Below are 21,259 nucleotides of genomic sequence, written 5' to 3' on the forward strand. Positions count from 1 at the left end.
GCTCCTTCTTGCCAGAAACTCTGACAGTGGGGAAGGACGATGGGTTGTGGAATGGACATGAGCAACACATCTCAAAACACCACCAGTTATGGAAAGGGTCTCTTCTTCAAATGATTGCTCATGTCCATTTAACTTGGGTGACTCCCAAGCAGTCTCCTCGGAGGTGGGTAGGAGTTCACGTACACATAGATTGCAACACAGTTTTGGTGAACCCAGCACCGTCCGTGGCCTGCTAAGTGATGGCGTAGTGGGCTGTGAATGTGGGCACTGAGGACCACGTCATGGCTCGACAGATGTCCTGGATCAGGAAGTTGCCAGGAAGGCCACTGAAGATGCCTGTGTTCTGGTTGAGTGGGCTCTGACGACTGGGGGCAAAGGGACTCCTGCCAACTTGAAGCAGTTCTGAATGCAAGAGGTGATCCACTTAGAAATCCTATGTGTGGACACTAGGAGATGCTTCATCCTATCAGCTGTAGAGATGAAAAGCTGAGCTGACTTATGGAAAGGCTTTGTCCGATTAGGTAGAAAGCCAGAGCCCTTCTTACATCCAAACCATGAAGGTGCCTCTCTTCACTAGTCTCATGGGGCTTAAGGCAAAAGACTGGAAGGAAGATGTCCTGGCTCATGTGGAAAGTGGACATCACCTTGGGAAGGAAGGCTGGGTGGGGATGGAGCTAGTCCTTGTCCTTATAGAAGACTCTGTACAGTGGTTCTGAGGTCAGGGCTCGCAGCTCAGAGATTCGCCTCAGTAACGTCACCACCATCAGGAAAGCTACCTTCCATGATAGGTGAGACAGGGAGCATAAGACCAAAGGTTCAAAGGGCAGGCCTGTGAGCCTGGACAGAACCAAGCTGAGATCGCACAGAGGGGCTGGGGACCGGACTTGAGGAAAGAGTCTCCTCTAAGGAACATGACTGTTGTCATGAGAGAACACAGTATGCCCCTGGATTGGCGGATGAAAGGCTGAAATGGCCGCCAGATGCACCATAATAGAGAAGTGTGCCAGGCCCTGGTTCCTTAAATGAAGCAGGTAGTCCAAGATCGACTGCACCAAAGAATTTGATGGGGAGATGCCCCGCTCAGCCGCTGGACCCCTTCTGAACAGGCTCGTTCATCTGGGTTCAGCCAAACAGTATCCACGATGTGAGGTTGAGGGATGCAAGGTCAGGATGCAAGAGTCGGCTGTGATCCTGTGACAGCAGGTCTGGTCGGTTTGGCAGGGGCCAGGGAGCGATTGCTGACAAGCTTGATAGCGTTCCAAACCAGTGCTGGTGAGGCCATGCTGGGGCTATCATGATAACCTGCGCCTTGTCCCTCTTAATTTTCGCTAGGACCTTGCTGATGAGCGGAATTGGAGGGAACGCATACATCAGGCTTCCTACCCATGGCAGGAAGAAGGCGTCGGAGAGGGAGCCCTTGCCCAGACCCTGTGTGGAGCAAAACCTGTGGCACTGCCTGTTCTGCCTGCTGGTGAACAAATCCACTTGGGGAATTTCCCACCTCTGGAAGATTATGCCAGCAACATCCAGGTAGAGTACCCACTCACGGTGAGAGAAAAAATCCCTGCTTAGGTGATCTGCTAGCATGTTTCTGGCACCAGAAGGCGACACGCTTTAGATGGATTCCATGGTCGATGCAGAAATCCCAGAGATGGAGGACTTTTTGACAGAGGGCTGAGGATCATGCTCCGCCTTGCCTGTTGATATAGAACATCAAGATTGTCAAGTATCAGAGGGGTAGCCGTGTTAGTCTGGATCTGTAAAAGCAGCAGAGTCCTGTGGCACCTTATAGACTAACAAGAAGTTTCTTCATGAGGTTGATGGATTTTCACTCCATACAGCTAAATGCAGTGCCTTGCATCCGACGAAGTGGGTATTCACCCACGAAAGCTCATGCTCCAAAACGTCTGTTAGTCTATAAGGTGCCACAGGACTCTTTGTTGCATCAAGATTGTGTTGTCCATGAGGACTCTGCCCAATAGGTGAGGCAGGAAGACCGTGCTTGCTCTGCACACCGCCCTGATCTCTCTGACGTCTGTGTGTGGCATTGATTCCTAGGGGATCCACATACGTCGGGTCTGGAGGGTGCTGAGGTGTGCCCCCACAGCTGAGGTCCGAGTGCTGACGAAGGGCACTCCTTCCAGGATTTTCCTGGGGTCGGTCCACCATCACAGCAAGGTAAGTACCGTCATGGGGATGGTGATGACCTTCTCCAGGTGGTCCCTGAACTGAGAGTAGACCCTCGCCAACCACTGCTGCAGGGGTCGCATTCGGAGCCTGGCATGGCGCACCACATATGTATACGCTGACATGCAACCTAGTAGGCGCAGGCAAACCCTGACCGTGGTCAGGGGAAACACAGACACTTCTGCGATGAGGTCCATCAGTGCCTTGAATGTCTCCAGCAGCAGAAAGCCCTGGGGCAGGTCAAGTCAAGCACCGCTCCGACAAACTAACGTCGATTTTTTGTCGTTCACCATCAGGCCGAGGTGACGGTAAGTGGCTAACAGCATCACCACATCCCTTTGGACCTGGCTCTGCCATTGAGTAGCCAGTTGTTGAGGTATGGGTAGATCTAGACACGCCGCCGTCTGAGGTAGGCAGCCACCACCGACATGCACTTGGTAAATATCCCTGGTGCTGTTGCTAGACCAAACGGGAGGACTACAGATTGATAGTGGTTGAGACCTACCATAAACTGGAGGAAGTGTCTGTGTCCCTCAAAGATGGCGATGTGAAAGTACGCATCTTTCAGATCAAGGGCAGCACATTAGTCTCCCGGATCCAGGGAGGGGATGATGGAGGCCAAGGAGACGGTGCGGAACTTTAACTTTGCTAGGAAGTGCTTCAGGTCTTGCAGGTCCAGAATAGATCGTAGACCACCCTTGGCCTTCGGGATTAAAAAATAGAGGGAATAGAACCCCTTGTTCCTGAACTCTAGAGGAACGATCTCCACCATACCTAGCTGCAGTAACCTCTCTACCTCCTGCTCAAGGAGGTTCTCGTGAGACGGGTCCCTGAAGAGGGACAGAGAAAGGAACTGGGAAGGAGGGGCAGAAAGCAACGGAAGGATGTAACCCTGCACCACCGTACTGAGGACCCATCGGTCCGATGTTATAGATGCCCACACAGGGAGGAAAGGAGAAAGGCTGCTGGAAAAATAAGGGAGGGAGAATCCTGGGAACAGTCCGGTATGTTGCCCTGGGGAATACCCTCAAAACAAGCGCTTGCCTGCCTGGGTTGACCCTGTCGCTCCCTGTGGTTAACAACTTCTACTACTAGGCTGTGTGAACCCCCTTGGGTTCAGTGGGTACCATGGCATCGGCCACTGTGCCTGAGGCCACGGGGCTGGTTTCGGTGCTGATAACGAAGCTGGTACTGCCAATACCAGAGATTGTCCCACCATCAGGGAACCTCGCTCTGAACCAGGGCTGGATTCTGAGTAGTCGCTCCCAAGTGACCAGGCCTGGAAATCTACATCTCGTGCTTGATGAGCAGTACTGGGATGAGGAACAGGCTCGGTGCCGGAAAGCACCCACACATGGTGATGCCCTCCTAGGGATCGGTGACAGTGCGAAAAATGGTACCGTTGATCCCTTGATGGGTCCCTGGAGTGGTACGGCAGTCTCAGAGATACTGGGTGCCGGGACCGGTACTCCTGCTGGGGGAACGTCTGCCTCCAAAGGTCTGTGCCCAGTGGCCGGAGAGCTGTGCCTCGAGCCTCTCTGCCCTTCTCCAAGGTCTGGGGACCGAATAGGACTACACTGCGTCTGCCTATTGTGGTCAGACATATGGTGGCTATGGGACGGTGAGTGCTGGCGGGACATCCCCAATGACGGGGAATGGTGATGCTGAGGTGGGGACCGAAGCAGTCCGAACGCAGGTTTACCTCATGATCAGGGAACTGCAGGAGCTGGTGTGGGTGACACCAGGAGGGAAATTATCTCCTGCACCCCCTGCAGGGCCTCCAGCATGGACAGCACCCGAAGCTAACTGAGGCCTCTTCCACTATCGGGGGTAGCCGGCGGGAAGCGGGTTGGGCTACATTGCTCCCCCAAAGCTTGGGCTCAGATCCCAACATGGGTGAAGAGTTGTCCGGCCTGAGACCTTGCTCACACCCAGTCTTATCCTTTCCCTTGGGGGATGTTGGAAACCAGCCTTGTCCTGCCTTCTTGGGCTTCTTGGTCAGAGCCACGGATGGGGATCGGTGCCAGCTAATGGACGGTTCTGGTGGGGCACTGCGCACCAAGGTCACGGTACTCAGCGCCGAGTCGGAGCATTGCTCCAGTGCCGGAGCGAGGACCGATTCCATAATGAGCGCTCTTAAACGAATATCACACTCCTTCTTAGTCCTTGGCTTGAAGAACTTGCAACTTTTGGACTTCTCACTAATATGTCCTTCGCCCAAGCAACACAGACAACTGCTGTGTGGATCACTAAAGGGCACGGGCCTCTTGCAGCGATCACAGGGCTTAAAGCCTGGGGATTGGGGCATGCCCCGTCCCAAGGCAAAGTGCTGTTTCGGACCTACAAAGTCTCTAACTATAGACAAGGGATTTATCAACACCAATATAAAACTATAAACCGTATAAACAGAAGATAACTAGTTTGTACGAATAAGCAGTTAGAGCACTAACTGAAGCAGCAACAGTTCCAGCACTGTCACTGGCGGCAAGAAGGAACTGAGGGTGGGGGGAACCAGAGGTGCCTTATATACCATGGCATGTGCGCGCCACTCCAGGGGGTGCCAGAGCCAGTCCCCTACAGATACTGCTGAGGGAAAAACTTCCAGCACTGGTGCATGTGGCAAGCGCACACACTTAAGTTGAACGGATATGAACAATCACTTGACGAAGAACTGGGCATGCTTAGTCAAGAGAAAAGAAGGCCGAGATAAGACCTGATAGTCTTCATATACACATCTACCCCGATATAACGCTCTCCTTGGGAGCAAAAAAAAAAAATCTTACCACATTATAGGTGAAACCGCTTTATATTGAACTTGATTTGATCCGCCGGAATGCGCAGCCCTGCCCCCCTGGAGCACTGCTTTACCGCATTATATCCAAATTCGTGTTATATCGGAGTAGAGGTGTATGTTAAGATATGTTACAATACTTAAGTACTGTAATAGGTTGCCAAGGGAGGCTGTGGAATCCGTTACTGAAGGTTTTTGAGAACAGGTTAGACAAAACATCTGTCAGGGATGGCTTAAGTTTACTTGGTCTTGCCTCAGCACAGGTGGGTGGATTAGATGACATCTGGAGGTTCCTTCCAGACCTATACTTGTATGATTCCTCCACCATTTTTTCCCCTAATGCACAATTGGCTAGATGTATTCTCAGTGAGGTTTGCTGGGTTTTTTCCCACCTTCCTCTGAAACGTCAGAGATTGGCCATGGCTGGAGATGGGACACCAGTTGGGGTGGATCAGTGCTCTGAGGTGGTACAGATAATTCTCTTCTAAATTCCTGCCTGGGGTGCCTTGCTCACCCACTCAGGATCATACCGATCAACAGACTGTGGCCCAGGTCAGATTGGCAGGGATCTTGGGGGGTTTTCGCCTTTCTTTGCAGTCAATTGCCTGCTGAGATCATCTGACCACATCTTACCTAATAAATTCCCTGCTATTGCAGGGCCCTCGGGCATTGGTGGCACCTTGATCTTTTCTGCTCTCTTCCTGTGGCACACATCAGTATAGTCTCCTGAGAACTGAAATACTTTGGGCTAAATATCTGGGTTAAATTTAATGGCCTGTGATATACAGGTGTCAAATTAGATGATCTAATGCTCAGCCAGGGTAAGTCATATCATCTGGACAATGCCAGTGAACGAGACCAGGATAGGCCATCGCCTCATGAAGATGAAACAGATGTTCCACTCAGTCTGTACCACTGTTTGCTCAGACTGGAGAGCTCTTTGGGCCTGCACCTATCCACTAATATATCCTCTCTCCACCACACAGACCTGTATAGCTTCTCCGCCTACAGAAGTTATGAGTGGATGACAACGGTAACATAGTTTTTGAAACATATGTATATAAATCAGTGATTTTCAACCTATAGTCCATGGACCCCTTGGGTCCTCAGACTACGTCTGAGGGGTCTGCGAAAGGTTGTCAATGCCATAGAAAAGTGGTTTTCAACCTAGGGTCTGCAGACTGTATCTAAAGATTTCCAAAGGAATCCACACCTCCATCTGAAATTTTTCAGGGGTTCACAGATGAAAGAAGGTTGAAAACCACTGATATAAATTATCTACAAAAAACCGCACTGAAACCATGATATTCGGGTGGTAAAGTCAGGCCCTCAGAAGTTAGGAAATACCACAAGGAATGCCTGTGTAACACGAACCCTGCCACCTCCTTATGCGTATGCATTGTGACACAATTACATGATCACATGCTATTTTTTGCACAGGAAAAATATTTTGGGTGTGTGAAGTCAGGTTGACCTAGGTCTAGAGTGTGTTTTTATTACAGACATCCTTGACTGTGTCTGAATGAAGCTAGCACAGATTCACCAGCCTGTCTCACACCCCGAGCTATTCTGGCAACTAGGACGTTGTAGACAAAACGGTGGAGGAAAAAAAACAACTTTGTTCTCTTTGTCACAGAAACAGTAGCAGCTTTCAGAAACTCTAGTTTCCTTCTGTCTTGATTCTCTTACGCCAGTGACCAGAAAGTTTCCTTACCTAAAGTGTCACAGTGGCTCCTGCCCTGTCTCTTGACTTGCTTCCAGGAGCAATTCCTCCAGCTCCTTCTCATTCTTGGAACAGTTTAATTCTGAAAACAAACAAGGATGAACCTCGTTAATCAGCAACCTTAAGACCAATTAATTCTCATTAAGAAACAAGCACCATGTCACTCCCCAAATCTGGGATCGGCAGGGCACGTAAATTAGGAAGCCTGGGATGGACTAGGAATAAGTGCTCAGACATAAGGCTGTTTCCATCTTATTGTATTAATTTATAAAAAGACTGGTGCAAAGAGACGAAGCAATCAAAGGTTAAGAATTTCCTAGCGTTTAATTACAGAAGCAACTATTACATCTCATCAGACCTCCTATATAACACAAGCACTACAATTTCACCCAAATACCCTATGTGGAGCTCACTCACTGCAAAGTAATGCCATTCTCACTCCATTCAATAAAAATACAGATCCCTCTCATTTAAAACCACTAGGAATGCTGACCTGAAGGGTCTTGTCTTTTTTAAAATTTATTAAACATTTTCAATCTTGTTTCTCATAATAAACCAAACTAGTTTTAGGCAATATGCCAATTACACAGGTAAAAAGAGTACTATGCATCAGAAAAAAGAAAAGACCAAGATATTTACACTGTGCTTGGATTCCCACATATTAACCGCAGTACTCCAAGCACTTTTTTTTTTTAATGGCACATAAAAAAAATTCAAAGACAAAAGACCAAACAAAAATTGAAGAAATCAAAAGGGGAAAAAGGTGAAACGGAGAGAAGAAATCAAGGGGAAGTGTGTGTATCTATACACCTGCTTTCATCCAGGCCTCCTGCAGGGTTCTTTACTTGATCAGTTCGAGGAAACTGACCCACATTTTCCCAGGGTTTTCCCATCTATTGTATGTGATCTCTTTCTTCGCAGCCAGGTCTGCCAGTCCATTACACCAGACTTTGTGCCTAGCGAGGGAATGAGGATGTACTTTCCCAAGATAGCAAAAATGGACAATAAAGCTCTGTGTAGTTATCCCCTTCGGTATGTTGATAGCCTCCATTTATTAGGTATATGACCCAGGACACAGGTACCTACTTTAAAGTCAAGTGAAGTCTCTACGAGCATGTTTATTCTGGTTTTAATGCCATCCCAGAAGTTAAAACAATAGGACATGACCAAACACTTCTCCTTCGCCTCCACACCTCCAACGTCAAATCACTGGGGACAGCTTTAATTTTCTCAAGTCCTTGGAGAGGCCCATGTACTCAAAAGATGATTTTTGTGGAGACAGAATCAGAGGTCCAAGGTTGCTTCCTTAACCTCTTGGGTTGCTCTATTCCACTGGTGGCGGTGTGGAGGAGGAAGAGATTTCTATTGTCGATTCTTGGTTACATTTTTGTCTCTGTATTAACATCTGTATTAATGCTTTGGTGAGTCTCATACAGTGTAGCTTCCAGTCTGGGGAAACAGGATAGCTCTCTACAAAATTTGAGAAGTTCTTATGCTTCAGCAGCACAAATACTTCCTGGTGAAGTTCTGAAGGGGACATTACTGTTGTTGGAGAGAAGTAAACAGTGTGATCTGGTCCTCTGTTATTAATTGGGTTATATATGGCATGGTGTATTCCATTCAGTTTTCCCACATTATTTTCTTCCTCCCCGATTTTTAGCATGGAAGTATCCAAGACTGGACCTGTTAAATAAGATGAGATGGAATGTGTGCTGGCGTGCCAAGGTCGACCATATCTTATGGGATGTACTGATGGTGGGAATTAGATCTTTTTGGCATCTACAGTATCCAGAGTCTAAGTGTTTCCTCTATCTTAAACTAGAAGCGGTCAGTTGTTTTTATCAAATAGGAAGTGAAATATCACACTCAAAAGAAATAAGAGTCTGTAAACAAACTGACGTTACAAACCATGTTCTTCATAGAAATATGTTTATGATATGAATATGGCATAACTAAGATATATTTTATGCAAGATGGCACATGTAAGATATCATTGGAAAGGTTATGATTTACTCAATGTGATTATCCAATTTGTATGCATGTATCATTTCTGTATCTAAAGTTACGCATGTAACAATTACAACTGTGGGTGTATTTAGGAGACACCCACCAGAGAACTGGCCATCAGAGCCTTGATGGGCCATTCGGAAGAAACAATAAGACTGTGACGATATTAATCTTTCTCCTTCTTGAGAGGCATCCTGGGACGTAGCTGTGACACTACCAGATCAGGTGATAATATCATCTGATACAAAAAAATACCACCTTCGACACTGCTGGTAATTTTCCTCTGTAGAAGGATGGGAGGATGGGTATCAAAAAGATTTCCTGCCTTAGGTACATCCTTTTTAAGGCTCGGGAGGGGGTTAATCTAGACTCTCCTCCATTGCCTACCCAAGAAGGACTGCTGATAGAAACTAAAGGGACAAAGGAACTAACCTGAAAGGAAGGGCAGGGGTGAGTCCAGACTGAGAAAGGGGTCTAGCCTGTAAGAACAAATAACTGGAACTCTGCAACTTACCTAAAATAACATTTAGGGTGAGAAATTACTCCTTGAAACCAGTCTCTTTAATATCTTAAGCTTAGTATGTGTGTTTTGTTTTATTTGCCCAGTAATCTGCTTTGTTCTGTTTGCTATCCCTTATAATCACTTAAAATCTGCCTTTTATAGTTAATCAATTTGTTTTGTTTATTATTAAACCCAGTTTGTGCAATTTCTAACTGGGGGGTAGAGAGCAAGAAGTTGTACATATTTTTCTCTTCACGTTGAGGGAGAGGGCGAATTCTTATGAGCTTGCAGTATGCAGATCTTTTTATACAGTGCAAGACAATATTATTTTGGGTTTATTCCTGAACAGGGGTGTGCACGTGAGTGCTGGGTGAATCCTCTCACATAGAGCTGATTTCAGTCTGTGTCTGCAGCTGGATTTGACTGTGTGTGTGTGTGTGTGTGTGTGTGTGTGTGTGTGTGTGTGTGTGTGGTGTGTGTGTGTGTGCGCGCGCGTGTGTGTGCGCACGCACTGCAAGAAGCCGGAGAGCCTAATTCAGGAAAACAGGGAGAGGGAATCCAGGCTGGTGGAGCAGGACAGGCTCAGTGAAACCCCAGTACATCAGGTGGCATCCCAGAAGGGGAGTCCAACCCATCACACATTGCAAACTGCTCTGCCAGAGGGGACAAGATGATGCATTTTCATTATAGACCAAGGGACACATTGTCATGTCACGATATCAGGGGAGATGTTATACAATTCAAGTGACCACTCATTTGTTTCCCAACTGAGGAAAGGGGATTATAGAATACTAAAAGAAAGAAGTTCATAGATTTTAAGGAAAAGGAGAAAGCATTCTGATCATCTAGTCTCACCTCCTGCATGACACAGGCCAAAGAATTTCATCCTCCCATTCTGTCATGAAGCTCATAAATTCTGGTGGAGCTAGAGCAAATATTTTAGAAAGACATCCAATCTTCATTTAAAGACTCCTAGCTTGGAAAATCCACCAAGTGTCTAGATATGTTGTTCCAATGGTTAAGTATTCTCATTGGTAAAAGTGTGCTCCTTACTTCTAAATCTAATTTATCTAATTTCAGGTTCTGATCACTGGATCTTATCATGCCTTTGTCTTCTAGATTAAAGGCTTTATGCAGTGTTGTAGCCATGCTGGTCCCAGGATATGAGAGAGATAAGTTGAGTGACATAATATCTTTTATTTGACTAAATTCTGTTGCTGGAAGGTACAATCTTTCAAGCTACGCAGAGTTCTTCTTTGAGTATGGGGAAAGGAGGCAGAGTGTCTGAGATAAATACAAGTTAGGACAGATTGTTAAGCAGAAAGGGTAATATATTGGAGTATAAGGTGACCATCTATATTACTGTTACACAATTTCCATAAGTCTTATTATACAAAGTATGTCATTTAAGCTATCAATAGAAAAGTAATGAATTGCAAAGTATGATTATCCTGTTCTGCACGTATCATCTTTGCATCTGAAGTTATGAATATTGGGTATGTATCTGTATCTCATGTGATTCAGCAAAACACGTAGTGGCATGTGATTTGCTCATGTGACCTAAGACTCCATCTTGGGCAGGTAAATTTCCATACATAGAGGCTATGGGCTTTGTTTGGGACAGCACATTTCCAGGCTCATGGCAGAGAGTATAAAAGGCACCTAAGACATCTCCATTTTGCCTCTTTCCTGTTCTACTTCTCTGGACTGTGGATTTACAACAAAAAGGAGCATCTTGAACTATGGACCAAAGACCTTCCAATCTTTTGGAAAATACCAGAGAGGCTTTTGCAAGCCAGCAGTCTATTCCATCACTGCTACAAATCTGATATGAGGACTTTGCGATCATTTGTATGCATATAATCCATTAACCATTTATAAGTCTTTTTTTTAATAAATCTTTACTTAGTTTATTAGGATTGGCTGACAGCAAGGTATTCGGGTAAGATCTGAGCTGTATATGGACCTGGAAATAAGTGTCTTATCCTTTGGGATTAGTAAGAACCTCACATATGGTGAATTGAGTTTTCAATAACCTCTCACTATATTACTTGTTCATCTGGATGGAAGCCAAGGGCTGGAATGCCTAAACAGGGGACAGTATTTGGCTTCTAGTTAACTAGTGTGGTACTGCAGAAGCTCTTTTATTACTGGCTTGGTGACTAAGTATAAATCTACTGCTAGTTTTGGGGATTGTTTGCCCTGTTTCCTGTGGTCTGCCCCGAGTGTGGCATTCTTAATGTGGTCCATCCCAGGCATCTGGTCACACCTGGATTACATAATGAACAATTACACACACTTGTCTTCAGGCCCTCGTGCAGATGACAAGCATTTGAACCTACATTTCTGACCAACCACCACCTGTGGGCATATTTTCATATAGAGGAATGAAGAAAGATCAAGCCATCACAAATAAATGTACTCCTAAAAATCAGTCAGTTCACAGATAATTTGCATGTAGAAAAGCAGGCTAAATTAGCTCAATAAAAACTATTTCTGACTAGTCTGAGCAGTCTAGAAGAAAAAATAGAGCATACTCACCCCCAACAGCACGTTATTTTGCAGATTATAGCAAACTGCACACTCAAGCACATAGCCTGCAAACACTTGTGTACATGCTCAGCTTCAAGCAAGTGAGCAATCCTTTGAGTTTAACGTGCCTACTCACATGCTAAGAGTTGATTGTGTGTGTTTTCAGGACTGGCGCCTATGATGCCTAAAATCCAGTTATTGGGGAAAAGTTTCTGTGCTTCTCATTTGTTTACTTTGGGCATTTGACAGCACCATGCGTAGAGGAATGGCTACTATTTCCCTTCTATGGTCAGCTAGGCAGCTTCTCCCTGACTAAGCAACCCTTATAGATTCAGATTCCAAGGGCAGAAAAGCCCACTATCACCTAATCTGACTTCCTGCATAACATAGGCTATAGAACTCCCAAAATAATTCCTGTCTGAATGAGAGCATCTCTTCTAGAAAATCATCATTGAGAATGAAAAAAGCCATCATAAAAACTAGTTATAAAAGCAATCTTTTTTTAAAAAAAAAAATGCTATGACCTGTTTAAAGAGTGAGCTATCAGAAATGGTAATTTTAGAAATTTTACAAAGCTGAACGTCCCTTACACTGGTCCGACAGGTTACTACAGAGTGACACTGGACACTTCCGCCCTAAGGACTGAGCACTGTTTTGACAAGGGAGTGAAAGACTCCAGATGGAACCAGCAATGCAGAGCACTTCCAGCTATGGCTGGCCCAAAAAATGATAAGTTAAGATTGGAAATCAAAGCCAGGTTTCTTGTAGGGCCAGGTGGCCTCCTTTGGGAAGTATTTGGGTTGAGAGAAGGTCTGGGCAAGTCATTTTCTATTTCCATGAGGCAGGAACAGAAAGCAGAGCGCAGAAAGGATGTAAGCTCTCAAGATTAGCTTTAGTTAGAGAGGACAGCTTTAAGTGTCCAGAAGGCAACTTCTTACCCAACTCATATACTCCCTATCTCCATACGCCTTTGACATGCTGACTGCAGTGACAAAAGAAGCACAAAGAGGCCCTTATCCTGACTGGGCCTCTAAATGTTACAATAATAACAATAAAACTAAGGGCTTCTAGTGCCAGCCCTACAAAGCCAACAGACCCATGAAATAAGTGAACTATATTCTTTATGGTGACTGAGGATTCCAGAGGATGCACAAATCTACCTCTCGCTGGAGTCAATGGGAGTTGGCATAGGTCGTGGGTGGAGCCCCCCATTTGGAGAGGCTAGCCCCTGGCTCCATCCCTTCTGCTTGCACCCCTTCCACAGCTAGAGCCCCGAGCTCCCCTACTCCCCTGCAGCTGGAGCCCCAAGCCCCACTACTCTGGGCTGGAGAAGCCCCAGGTCAGCTGGAGCCCTGAGCCACCCCCCGCCACCGCAGTCAGAGGAGCTCTGGGCCAACCAGAACACCCCTGCACCTCCCAAGACCCCAAGTCACTCCATGGGAAAAGCTGTCTCTTCTATTCTGGAAGAAAAATCTGAGCTTTTGATATGCGTCATGTAGGTTCCGTGGCGGCTGAAGATGCAGTATGTGTTACTCAGCTTCCCTGGGAAGGTGCTGTTATTCCAGCACCTTCCCTCACCCCTCAGCTCACCTTCCCATCCCACAAGTCCCTTTCCCTTCTCCTTCTCCCCTACCAGAACGTAAGCTCTTGCTGCCTCCTTCTGTTCTGTATTTGAATCATGCCTAGCATAATGGGGTCCTAGTCCTTGGGTAGGGCATCTAGGTGTTAACATAATACACAATATATAAAAATACTAAAAAGTCATGCACAAGGGGTGATGGCATGTGTTCCAAGGCATGTGGATAATTTTATTAACCAGTATATTTATATTTATTTTAATATTGTGCAAGCATCATCCAACCCTTAGAAAGAAAAAAAAGAGCCTGACTTCTGATCCCAGGGCAGACTGGGTCAAGAAATAGGTCAGCAGCTTTGACATATGGTCAGAGAAGAAGGAATTGCATAGCCCCTTGCTAAACGTTCTGCAAGGAAGCTTGAGGAAAGCACAGTGCTGGTCACAGCAATCTATGGTATTATAGCTAATCCCTGCTGTTTTCCTGTACATAGTCACCTGCAACAGTCAGTGAAGAACTGGCACTATCATCTCTGCGCAGACTAGAGCCTTTGACAGCACGCTAGTGAGGAACATAGCTAGGTAGATCCCAAGACATACTTCTCATGCAGGAAATGGAATGACAGCTCAAAGCATACCCAGTCTTCTGTGGTGGTTTGAAACTTTTTCCCTGCTATCATGTTTCTGGACAATGTGACAGCAGTATCTCGGACACAGAAGGAAGAGAAACTATTGCACGGCCAGATGACTAAGAGTCACTAATCGTAGCAGTTGGGTCATCCCCTCATGGAAATACTGAAGCTGCCCTTGCTATTCTGTGATCCTGCAAGGTAGCTAGACAATCATTAGGGGACTTTCTGTTAGGATAACTGGCTCTGTCTGGAAGATGGTGAAAGGACCCAAAGTACTTAGCATCCCCTTCTAGAGAGCTTGAAGAAAAGTAGTAGTACTTCTAACTTCCCCTTGTCTGACAGAGAAGTTCAAAGAACTGTTCTCTGTGGTCTCCCCAAACCATAAGGTCCACACAGGCTTTTCTACTATATCTTGCAAACCTTGATCCTTGGGAGCCCTTAATAGGTCAATGTAACAAACCGTATCTTCATGTCTAGATCATTAAATCTACAGTACCTTTATTTGAACGGCATAAAACCAAAACAAAATGAAAACTGTTTAAGAGGACACAGTCAGTAACCACGGCAAGAGCTTACTGAGGCAAGTGGTCATTTGGAGGCTTTAAATTAAATTAAAACTGAATATGTTCCTAAAACAAATGAGGTCTCAGCCATCAGGGTGATTGTGAACCGGGCAAGGGGGGATGAGAACACTCACCCTTCTCTTTGAGGTAGATGTGACGGGGTCCCAACACTTTTTTTCTTGTAGACATGGAATCATGCTGTGTTAATGGTTGAAAGCCACTGGCCTAGTTCGCAAGATACAATGTCCATGTAAAAGAGATGCTCTAGAACCACAGCCCCAAGTTAGTAGGACTGATAACGTTTACTCATATAGAAGGGAAAAACAATTTCCTGCGGGAATCTCTGATCTGTGTTATGCAGGAGGTCAAACTAGATGATCATAGTTGCCTTAAAAATAAATTAAACAAGTATAGCTAGGTATAACAGGCCGCAATTCAGGCTGAACTGGGAAAAACCTTTTGACCATGAGACCTATCAGACTGTGGAATAAGTTCATAGAATAGTGATGGAAGAAGCTTGGAATATTCAGAATTAGATGAGCGAAAACACGGCAGAAAATAGAATAGGGAACAATCCTGCACTAGCCCCAAGAGACAGACTTTTGAAAAAAAAATTTTTATTGGCTATCAAGACTATGAGCTGAGGAAACAGGGATCAGAAATCACGTTGTTTTGAAGATCTAAGTTCAGCACAACAGAGGATAAAATTCTAGAATAACGTAAAGCAGTCTTACCATGCTCGACAGCACAGCTCCCCATTTTCCCATCACAACCTGAGGACGTATCTGGTAGCGCATGAACAAATTCTGTCTTTAGCCCATTAGGAAGCGGCGTTTCATGGACTGTATTCTCACACGAACCAGAGTTCATCTTTTCTGAAACTGATCCAGGGGTTCCTGCCGATGGCGCATTTTCCAAGTTGGCAGCCAACTTGGAAACAGTCCCATTTGCCTGCAAGTCCAAAAATTCAGTCTTCATAGGTAGGGTTTGAGTAATCAGTTTAGACTGATTCACTGCATTGCCTTGCAGGTCACTCACATTCTCCTTCAGCCATGTAGTGTTTTCTGCTGTTTTCTCTGGTAGATTTTCAACTCGTGTCACTACAAAGATTTTATGGCCTCGCCCAGGACTAGAAACAGAAATTCTCCTCTCATTTCCTTGAGAGAGAGCATGTGCCTGAGCCCCTGGTATAGTCCCTTTGCTTCCCCCTCCTTTGGGCTCACACTTTGTTTCTTCAGCCATGTTTGAAGGGGCAGTTCTGTCCTCTGAGCTAAGTGCATCCCTGGTCTTTTCAGGAGAAAAAAATGTCTGGGGCACATTATCTACATGAACAGAATCATTTTGTTTCTGTGATTTACTGAGATCTTTAGTCACTAACCCAGTGTCTACCTCATCATCTGTGTCAGAGTCTGAATATGTCACCCCATCTTTGTCACTGTTTATTGCATTGTCTGTATGCCTGTTCTCTTTGGACACCAATGTCTCCCCCACTTCATCTTCTTCAGGTGTTGCTGTTGTGCCATCATCTTGGCTGTTTTCGCCAGGTCCCTCCTCAATCGGCTCGGTGATGGTGATCTCTGGCATAGAGGCAGATTGCTGAAGTTTTTGTTCTTTCTCCTCTTTCTCTTTGGCCAGAATAAAGTTGCGCTTGCAACCATTTTGGATTTCAGCTAAAAGAGCCTTTTGTGTTTCAATAAAACTCTTAACCTGCAAGAGGGAGAGAAACACTGCTGAAACTTCAGATAGTTTGAGATACAGCATATACCATATTTGCAGCTCTCTCAGCACGACTCAATCTTGGTGCAGAAACCGATTTCTGCACCATTTTTATGGGCTATCCAATTGCTTACACAGAGAATATGGGAACAGTGATAAACCTTTAACTCCACTTGGGCGGGTAACCAACCAGTAAACTTCAGCAAATATCTGTTGCAGTTATAAGAATAACCTATCCATCTACTATATTTGAATGTAATTGATTAAAAGCAAGGAGACTTAGCAAAGCCAATAGATTCTGGCTTTAAAAGGTAGTCAAGCTTTCTCATTAAGTGACTACAATAAATAGCCTGTTTTGTTTTCCTGCCTTGATACAAGATGGAATGAAAAAATTATGTATTTGTAACTGCAGTTCTCCAAGGATGACTCCTTTTTAAATTGTAACACTGAGGCAGGGATTGTCTCTCCCTGTGTTCAAGATGCAGTGCGATGGGAGGACCCCGCTCATCCTGATTTGGGGTCTGATTGGAGTGCCATTGCAATGCAAATACTAAAAAAACAACAAGTCAAATCACTTCCATAGGTATAGAAAGGACTGACAACTCTATGGAATGACTGGTGGGCAAGTGATGTCATGGGTAACTTTAGAGAACAATTATTAATCGGTAAGTAACTATCATTTTGCTGAAGATACATTAATAAACACCATACTGTAGGAAGCACAGTCAAGGTTAACATCTTAAAATAGCCAAAATTAACATTTTTTTAAAAAGGTATAAAAAGGTATACTTCGAGGTTTTGAATATAGTTATACTGAGACTTTGCTAAGAAATTGGAAAGAAGATCATAAAGGTATTCCAAAAACTGAGTAAAAAATAGTAAAAGATCAGAGTCTGGAAGCCCCTAGCTCAGAAAAATTCTAACAGATCAAATTTTGATTCCTATCTAGAGGCCTAATCATGGCTATGGCCTGCACTGAACAGAAGGTCAGACTAGATGATCACAACGGTCTCTTAGAGTCTATGAATCAAAACAATAGTGTTTGTTGAATGCATACAAAGAATTCCCCTGTGGCTGCCTTGAAAATCTCCTGGATGGGAACAGATCAAGTCTGCTGAAGCAGACTTTTGCCATATACAAGCCTCAATATGACCTTATAGTGAGAGAGAGTCTCCCAGCCATTTAGATACATGGCTTTCTCAGAGAGCAGAAATTACAGAGTTAGCATTAAGTGAGAAAAATCTTGGTGGATTGTCTGAGTAGGTAAGAACCCAAAGGACCTTTTTACAGCTTGTGAAGAGGAGAATCACCTGCACAGGTACACTGATATGGGAAAACACTGGCAGAATGATTGACTGATTAACTCCATTACCATGATATGACCCACTGGAGGGTGTGCAGTTACCAGAGTCTACAGCAAGCTCATTTGCTGTGTGAGCAAAGTCAATGCCACTAGGAAAATGACTCTGCATATTGGAAGCCTGAGCTGAAAGGCATCAAGTGACTCAAAAGGAGCTGTAAACAGCTCAGTTAGGACTCCATTATTATCCCATGACATATTATGTGACATGACATTGGGAGCTTTCAAAGTAACAAGCCCCTGATGAATGTGACAAAGGACTGGTCTACCTTCAACATGCTGCTATGGCAGATGAGACAGACAGGCACAATGACCCTGAGGAGCACCTTTGCTCACAAAAAAAGACACCCAGAAGTTTCTCTCTCTGCTAGACCCAGTTTTAGGACACTGAGTTGGGGAGGCTCCTGCTTTGGTTGTTTATAGGAATGGGCTTGGCTATGGTGGGTAGCTTGAGAGAGGGAACGAATATTCTCCGAGACGTAATGTCAGTCTAGAACAGGGGTTGGCAACCTTTCAGAGGTGGTGTGCCAAGTCTTCATTTATTCACTCTAATTTAAGATTTTGCATGCCAGTAATACATTTTAATGTTTTTAGAAGGTCTCTTTCTATAAGTCTATAATATATAACTAAACTATTGTTGTATGTAAAGTAAATAAGGTTTTTTTTAATGTTTAAGAAGCTTAATTTAAAATTAAATTAACATGCAGAGCGCCCTGGACTGTTGGCCAGGACCCAGGCAGTGCGAGTGCCACTGAAAATTAGCTTGCATGCCACCTTCGGCACCTGTGCCATAGGTTGCCTACCCCTGGTCTAGAACCACACAAAGTTCATAGGCACAAAAAATGCAGTGAAACTTACAGACTCCTTTTTCGGTTCCCTGTCTAAGTCCAGCCTGAGCAGAGAATGATTGACCTTCAGTGCCAAGGACAATGCCATCAGACCCCCCGTTTTAATCTCATTCTCCCGCAGATCTAGTCGAAGGAGCCTTGGACTCTCAGCAATGAATTCTGCTACCGCCACAGCACCTGTAGGGGAAGAAAGATCTCCGATGATGAACCATGACAACGGAAAAGAAAAAGAAACTGGCTCACAACATGCTCCCCATAAACAACAGGGAAAGGTTCTTACTTGCGTACTTTAGACAAGGCTTAGTGAGATGGGGCTCATTTCTCATTACAGAATTTTGTCCAGATTCTTGCTATTGTAATAAACTGCTCTACAAAAAAATTTAAGTATTAACTTGATTTGTTTTCAATAAATTGAAAATACAACATCCTGGTTACCGATAAATAAAAGTCTGCCAAGTGACCGTGTTAGCACTGATGCTCTGGCTGTATTTCAATTTTATAACGCCATTTTCCCTTCCTACATTCCACCAATTGCAACAGTTTGGAGATGGTATTTTTCACTTCCTGGCATAAACCCAGGTGTTCTTTTATGCACTGTTAAGCAGATGTTTTCTAAATCAAAAGTACCTGCATTTCAGAGGGGACTCAATTGTTTCCTGTATATGCAGTTCATGTAACGTGGGATCCTTTAAGATGAAAGGAACTGTATAAATCTAACTTAGCAACTGACACTTTTCAGATTGCCATTGAAGTACAGTTTGGAAAACTCATTTATACATACCAATAAGTTATTACACGGATTCCAAAACATCTAGATGCTTCATAAGCAAATAGACTGTAGGCTCTTTGTGGAAGGGACCGCGTCTTGTAAGACTTTGAGAAGAAATTACTCACCCTGGGCAGTAACTGTGGTTCTTTGAGACGTGTCCCCCTATGAGTGCTCCACTCTTGGTGTGCATGTGCCCTTGATCAGAGATTTTCCTTAGCCACATCCATTTGGCCTGCACATGGAGCCACTGGTATCTTCATGCCCTGCACCAAGGCTACGTTATGCTGTATGAGTGAATTGCCCCCTCAGTTCCTTCTGTACCACCATTCTCAGAAGAAACTCCAAGGCAGAGAAAAAGAGGGCAGGTAGTGGAGCACTTACAGGGACACACATCTCAAAGAACCACAGTTACTGCACGGGGTGAGTAATCACTTCCCTTTGAGTAGTGTCCTTAAGGGTGCTCCAGTCCTGGTGACTTCCAAGCAGTATTCCTAGTAGGAGAAGGGGGCTTCAGAATGGAGTCCATCACAGACGAGAGATCTGCATTGTCAATTGCCGCATCAGACCTGGAGGCATGCACCAAGGCACAGTGTCTAAAGAAAGTATGTACCGAAGACCGTGTAGCGGCTCTGCAGATTTCTGGAATGGGAACATTTTTAAGGAGAGCTATAGATATAGATTGTGATCTGGTTGAGTATGCCAAAATGCTGGTAGAGGGTGGAATGTCAACAGCCTGGCAGCAAGCTATGAAACACTTGGGAATACGTTCCAAGAGTCTCTGGGTAGAAATGGTGGAAGCCTTAGATTTGTCTGGAAATCAAAAGAAAGAGTCTATTGGATTTTTACCGAATGATTTAGTTCTATCCAGACAGAAGGATAATAATGCCCTCTTGCCATCCAGAGTGTGGAGAATAGTCTGTTGGTTGGAAGCATGCAGTTTTGAGAGGAAAACCAGCAGGTATATGGTCTGATTCAGGTGAAATTCACAAGTCACTTTAGGGAGAAACCTGGGATGCATCCATAAGGACTCCTTATCCTTGTGAAATGTTGTGAAAGGGGGATCTGCCATTAAAGTCCCAACCTCTCTGAATCTTCGGGCTGAGGTAATCACCACTAGGAAGGCTATTTTCCTTGATCAATTCAATAGGGAGCAGGTGGCCAGTAGTTTAAATTGGGGCTTTGTGAGAACCAAATTCGGGTCCAAAACAGACGTAGGAACCTTTGCCTATGGAAGCAGATTCCCTAAGCCTTTCATAAATCTCGTGGTTGTGGGGTGAGCAAACAAAGAGAAACCTTCAATGGCAGTGTCGAAGGCTGTTAGGGCAGCCAGGTGAACTTTGATGGAATTGAGGGACAATTTCTTAAGCTGTAACAGGTACTCCAGAATTAGAGGAACTGGGGCAGATTCAGAAGCAGTACTGTGAAGTTCATACCAGTGGCCAAATCTTGTCCAGTTCTGGAGGTAAGTTCTGGTGGAAACTTTTCTACTATTTAATAGCACATGTACCTCCACAGATCACGAGGACTCTAGTCCTGAGACCCATTCAGGTACCATGACTTGAGGCAAAGAATGCCCAAGCTGGGATGTGTCAGGGGTCCGACATCCTGAGAGAGGAATTAAGAGACAGTTGGAAGATCTCTCAGAGAATAGAGAGCATGGTGAAACAGTAAGGGAAAGCACTTGTCTCAACCACGTCGGGGCTATCAGAATGACTCTGGCCTTGTTCTGCTTGAACTTATCACCTTGAGAATGAGAGGCATCAGAAGGAAGGAATAAAACAGTTATGGTTAGAAGTTTGGCTGCACATGTGTTTTCCCTGTGTGCTGCCCCAGCTCTGTGCAGACAGCCAGCAGAGCAGACCTTGAGTGAACTGCCCAATGGTCACAAGATTCGTTAAAGTATGAAGGCGCCAGGCCAGGTTTATTGTCTACAAGGCACGGTAATAGCACCTGGCAGACTTTACGAAGATACTAAGACATGTATGCCAGTGACAATGGACACAGCTTAGTGAATGGCAGGCCTTTCCTTTCCATTCCCCCCTTGGCTGGACAAAGA

The 21,259-nt window shown here is 44.9% G+C and overlaps 1 protein-coding gene and 1 long non-coding RNA gene across 2 annotated transcripts in view; one reads left to right on the plus strand and one right to left on the minus strand.

Annotated features, from left to right (window-relative positions):
* PPP1R37 (protein phosphatase 1 regulatory subunit 37) overlaps positions 1-21,259 on the minus strand; it is a 157,556-nt gene that overhangs the window by 10,418 nt on the left and 125,879 nt on the right. The window contains exons 10-12 of the mRNA XM_030544603.1: positions 18,445-18,611; positions 15,245-16,217; positions 6,693-6,783 (exon numbers count right to left, since the gene is read on the minus strand). Of these exons, the coding sequence (XP_030400463.1) occupies positions 6,701-6,783; positions 15,245-16,217; positions 18,445-18,611 (1,223 nt within the window). The 3' untranslated portion in view covers positions 6,693-6,700. The remainder of the gene's footprint in view (positions 1-6,692; positions 6,784-15,244; positions 16,218-18,444; positions 18,612-21,259) is intronic.
* Positions 973-20,034, plus strand: LOC115641458. Its single transcript, XR_003998077.1, has 3 exons — positions 973-1,530; positions 2,059-2,178; positions 18,556-20,034. It is a non-coding gene; the product is annotated as an uncharacterized LOC115641458 (long non-coding RNA).

This window comes from Gopherus evgoodei, unplaced genomic scaffold, assembly GCF_007399415.2.
Source record: "Gopherus evgoodei ecotype Sinaloan lineage unplaced genomic scaffold, rGopEvg1_v1.p scaffold_34_arrow_ctg1, whole genome shotgun sequence".
NCBI lineage: Eukaryota > Metazoa > Chordata > Testudines > Testudinidae > Gopherus > Gopherus evgoodei.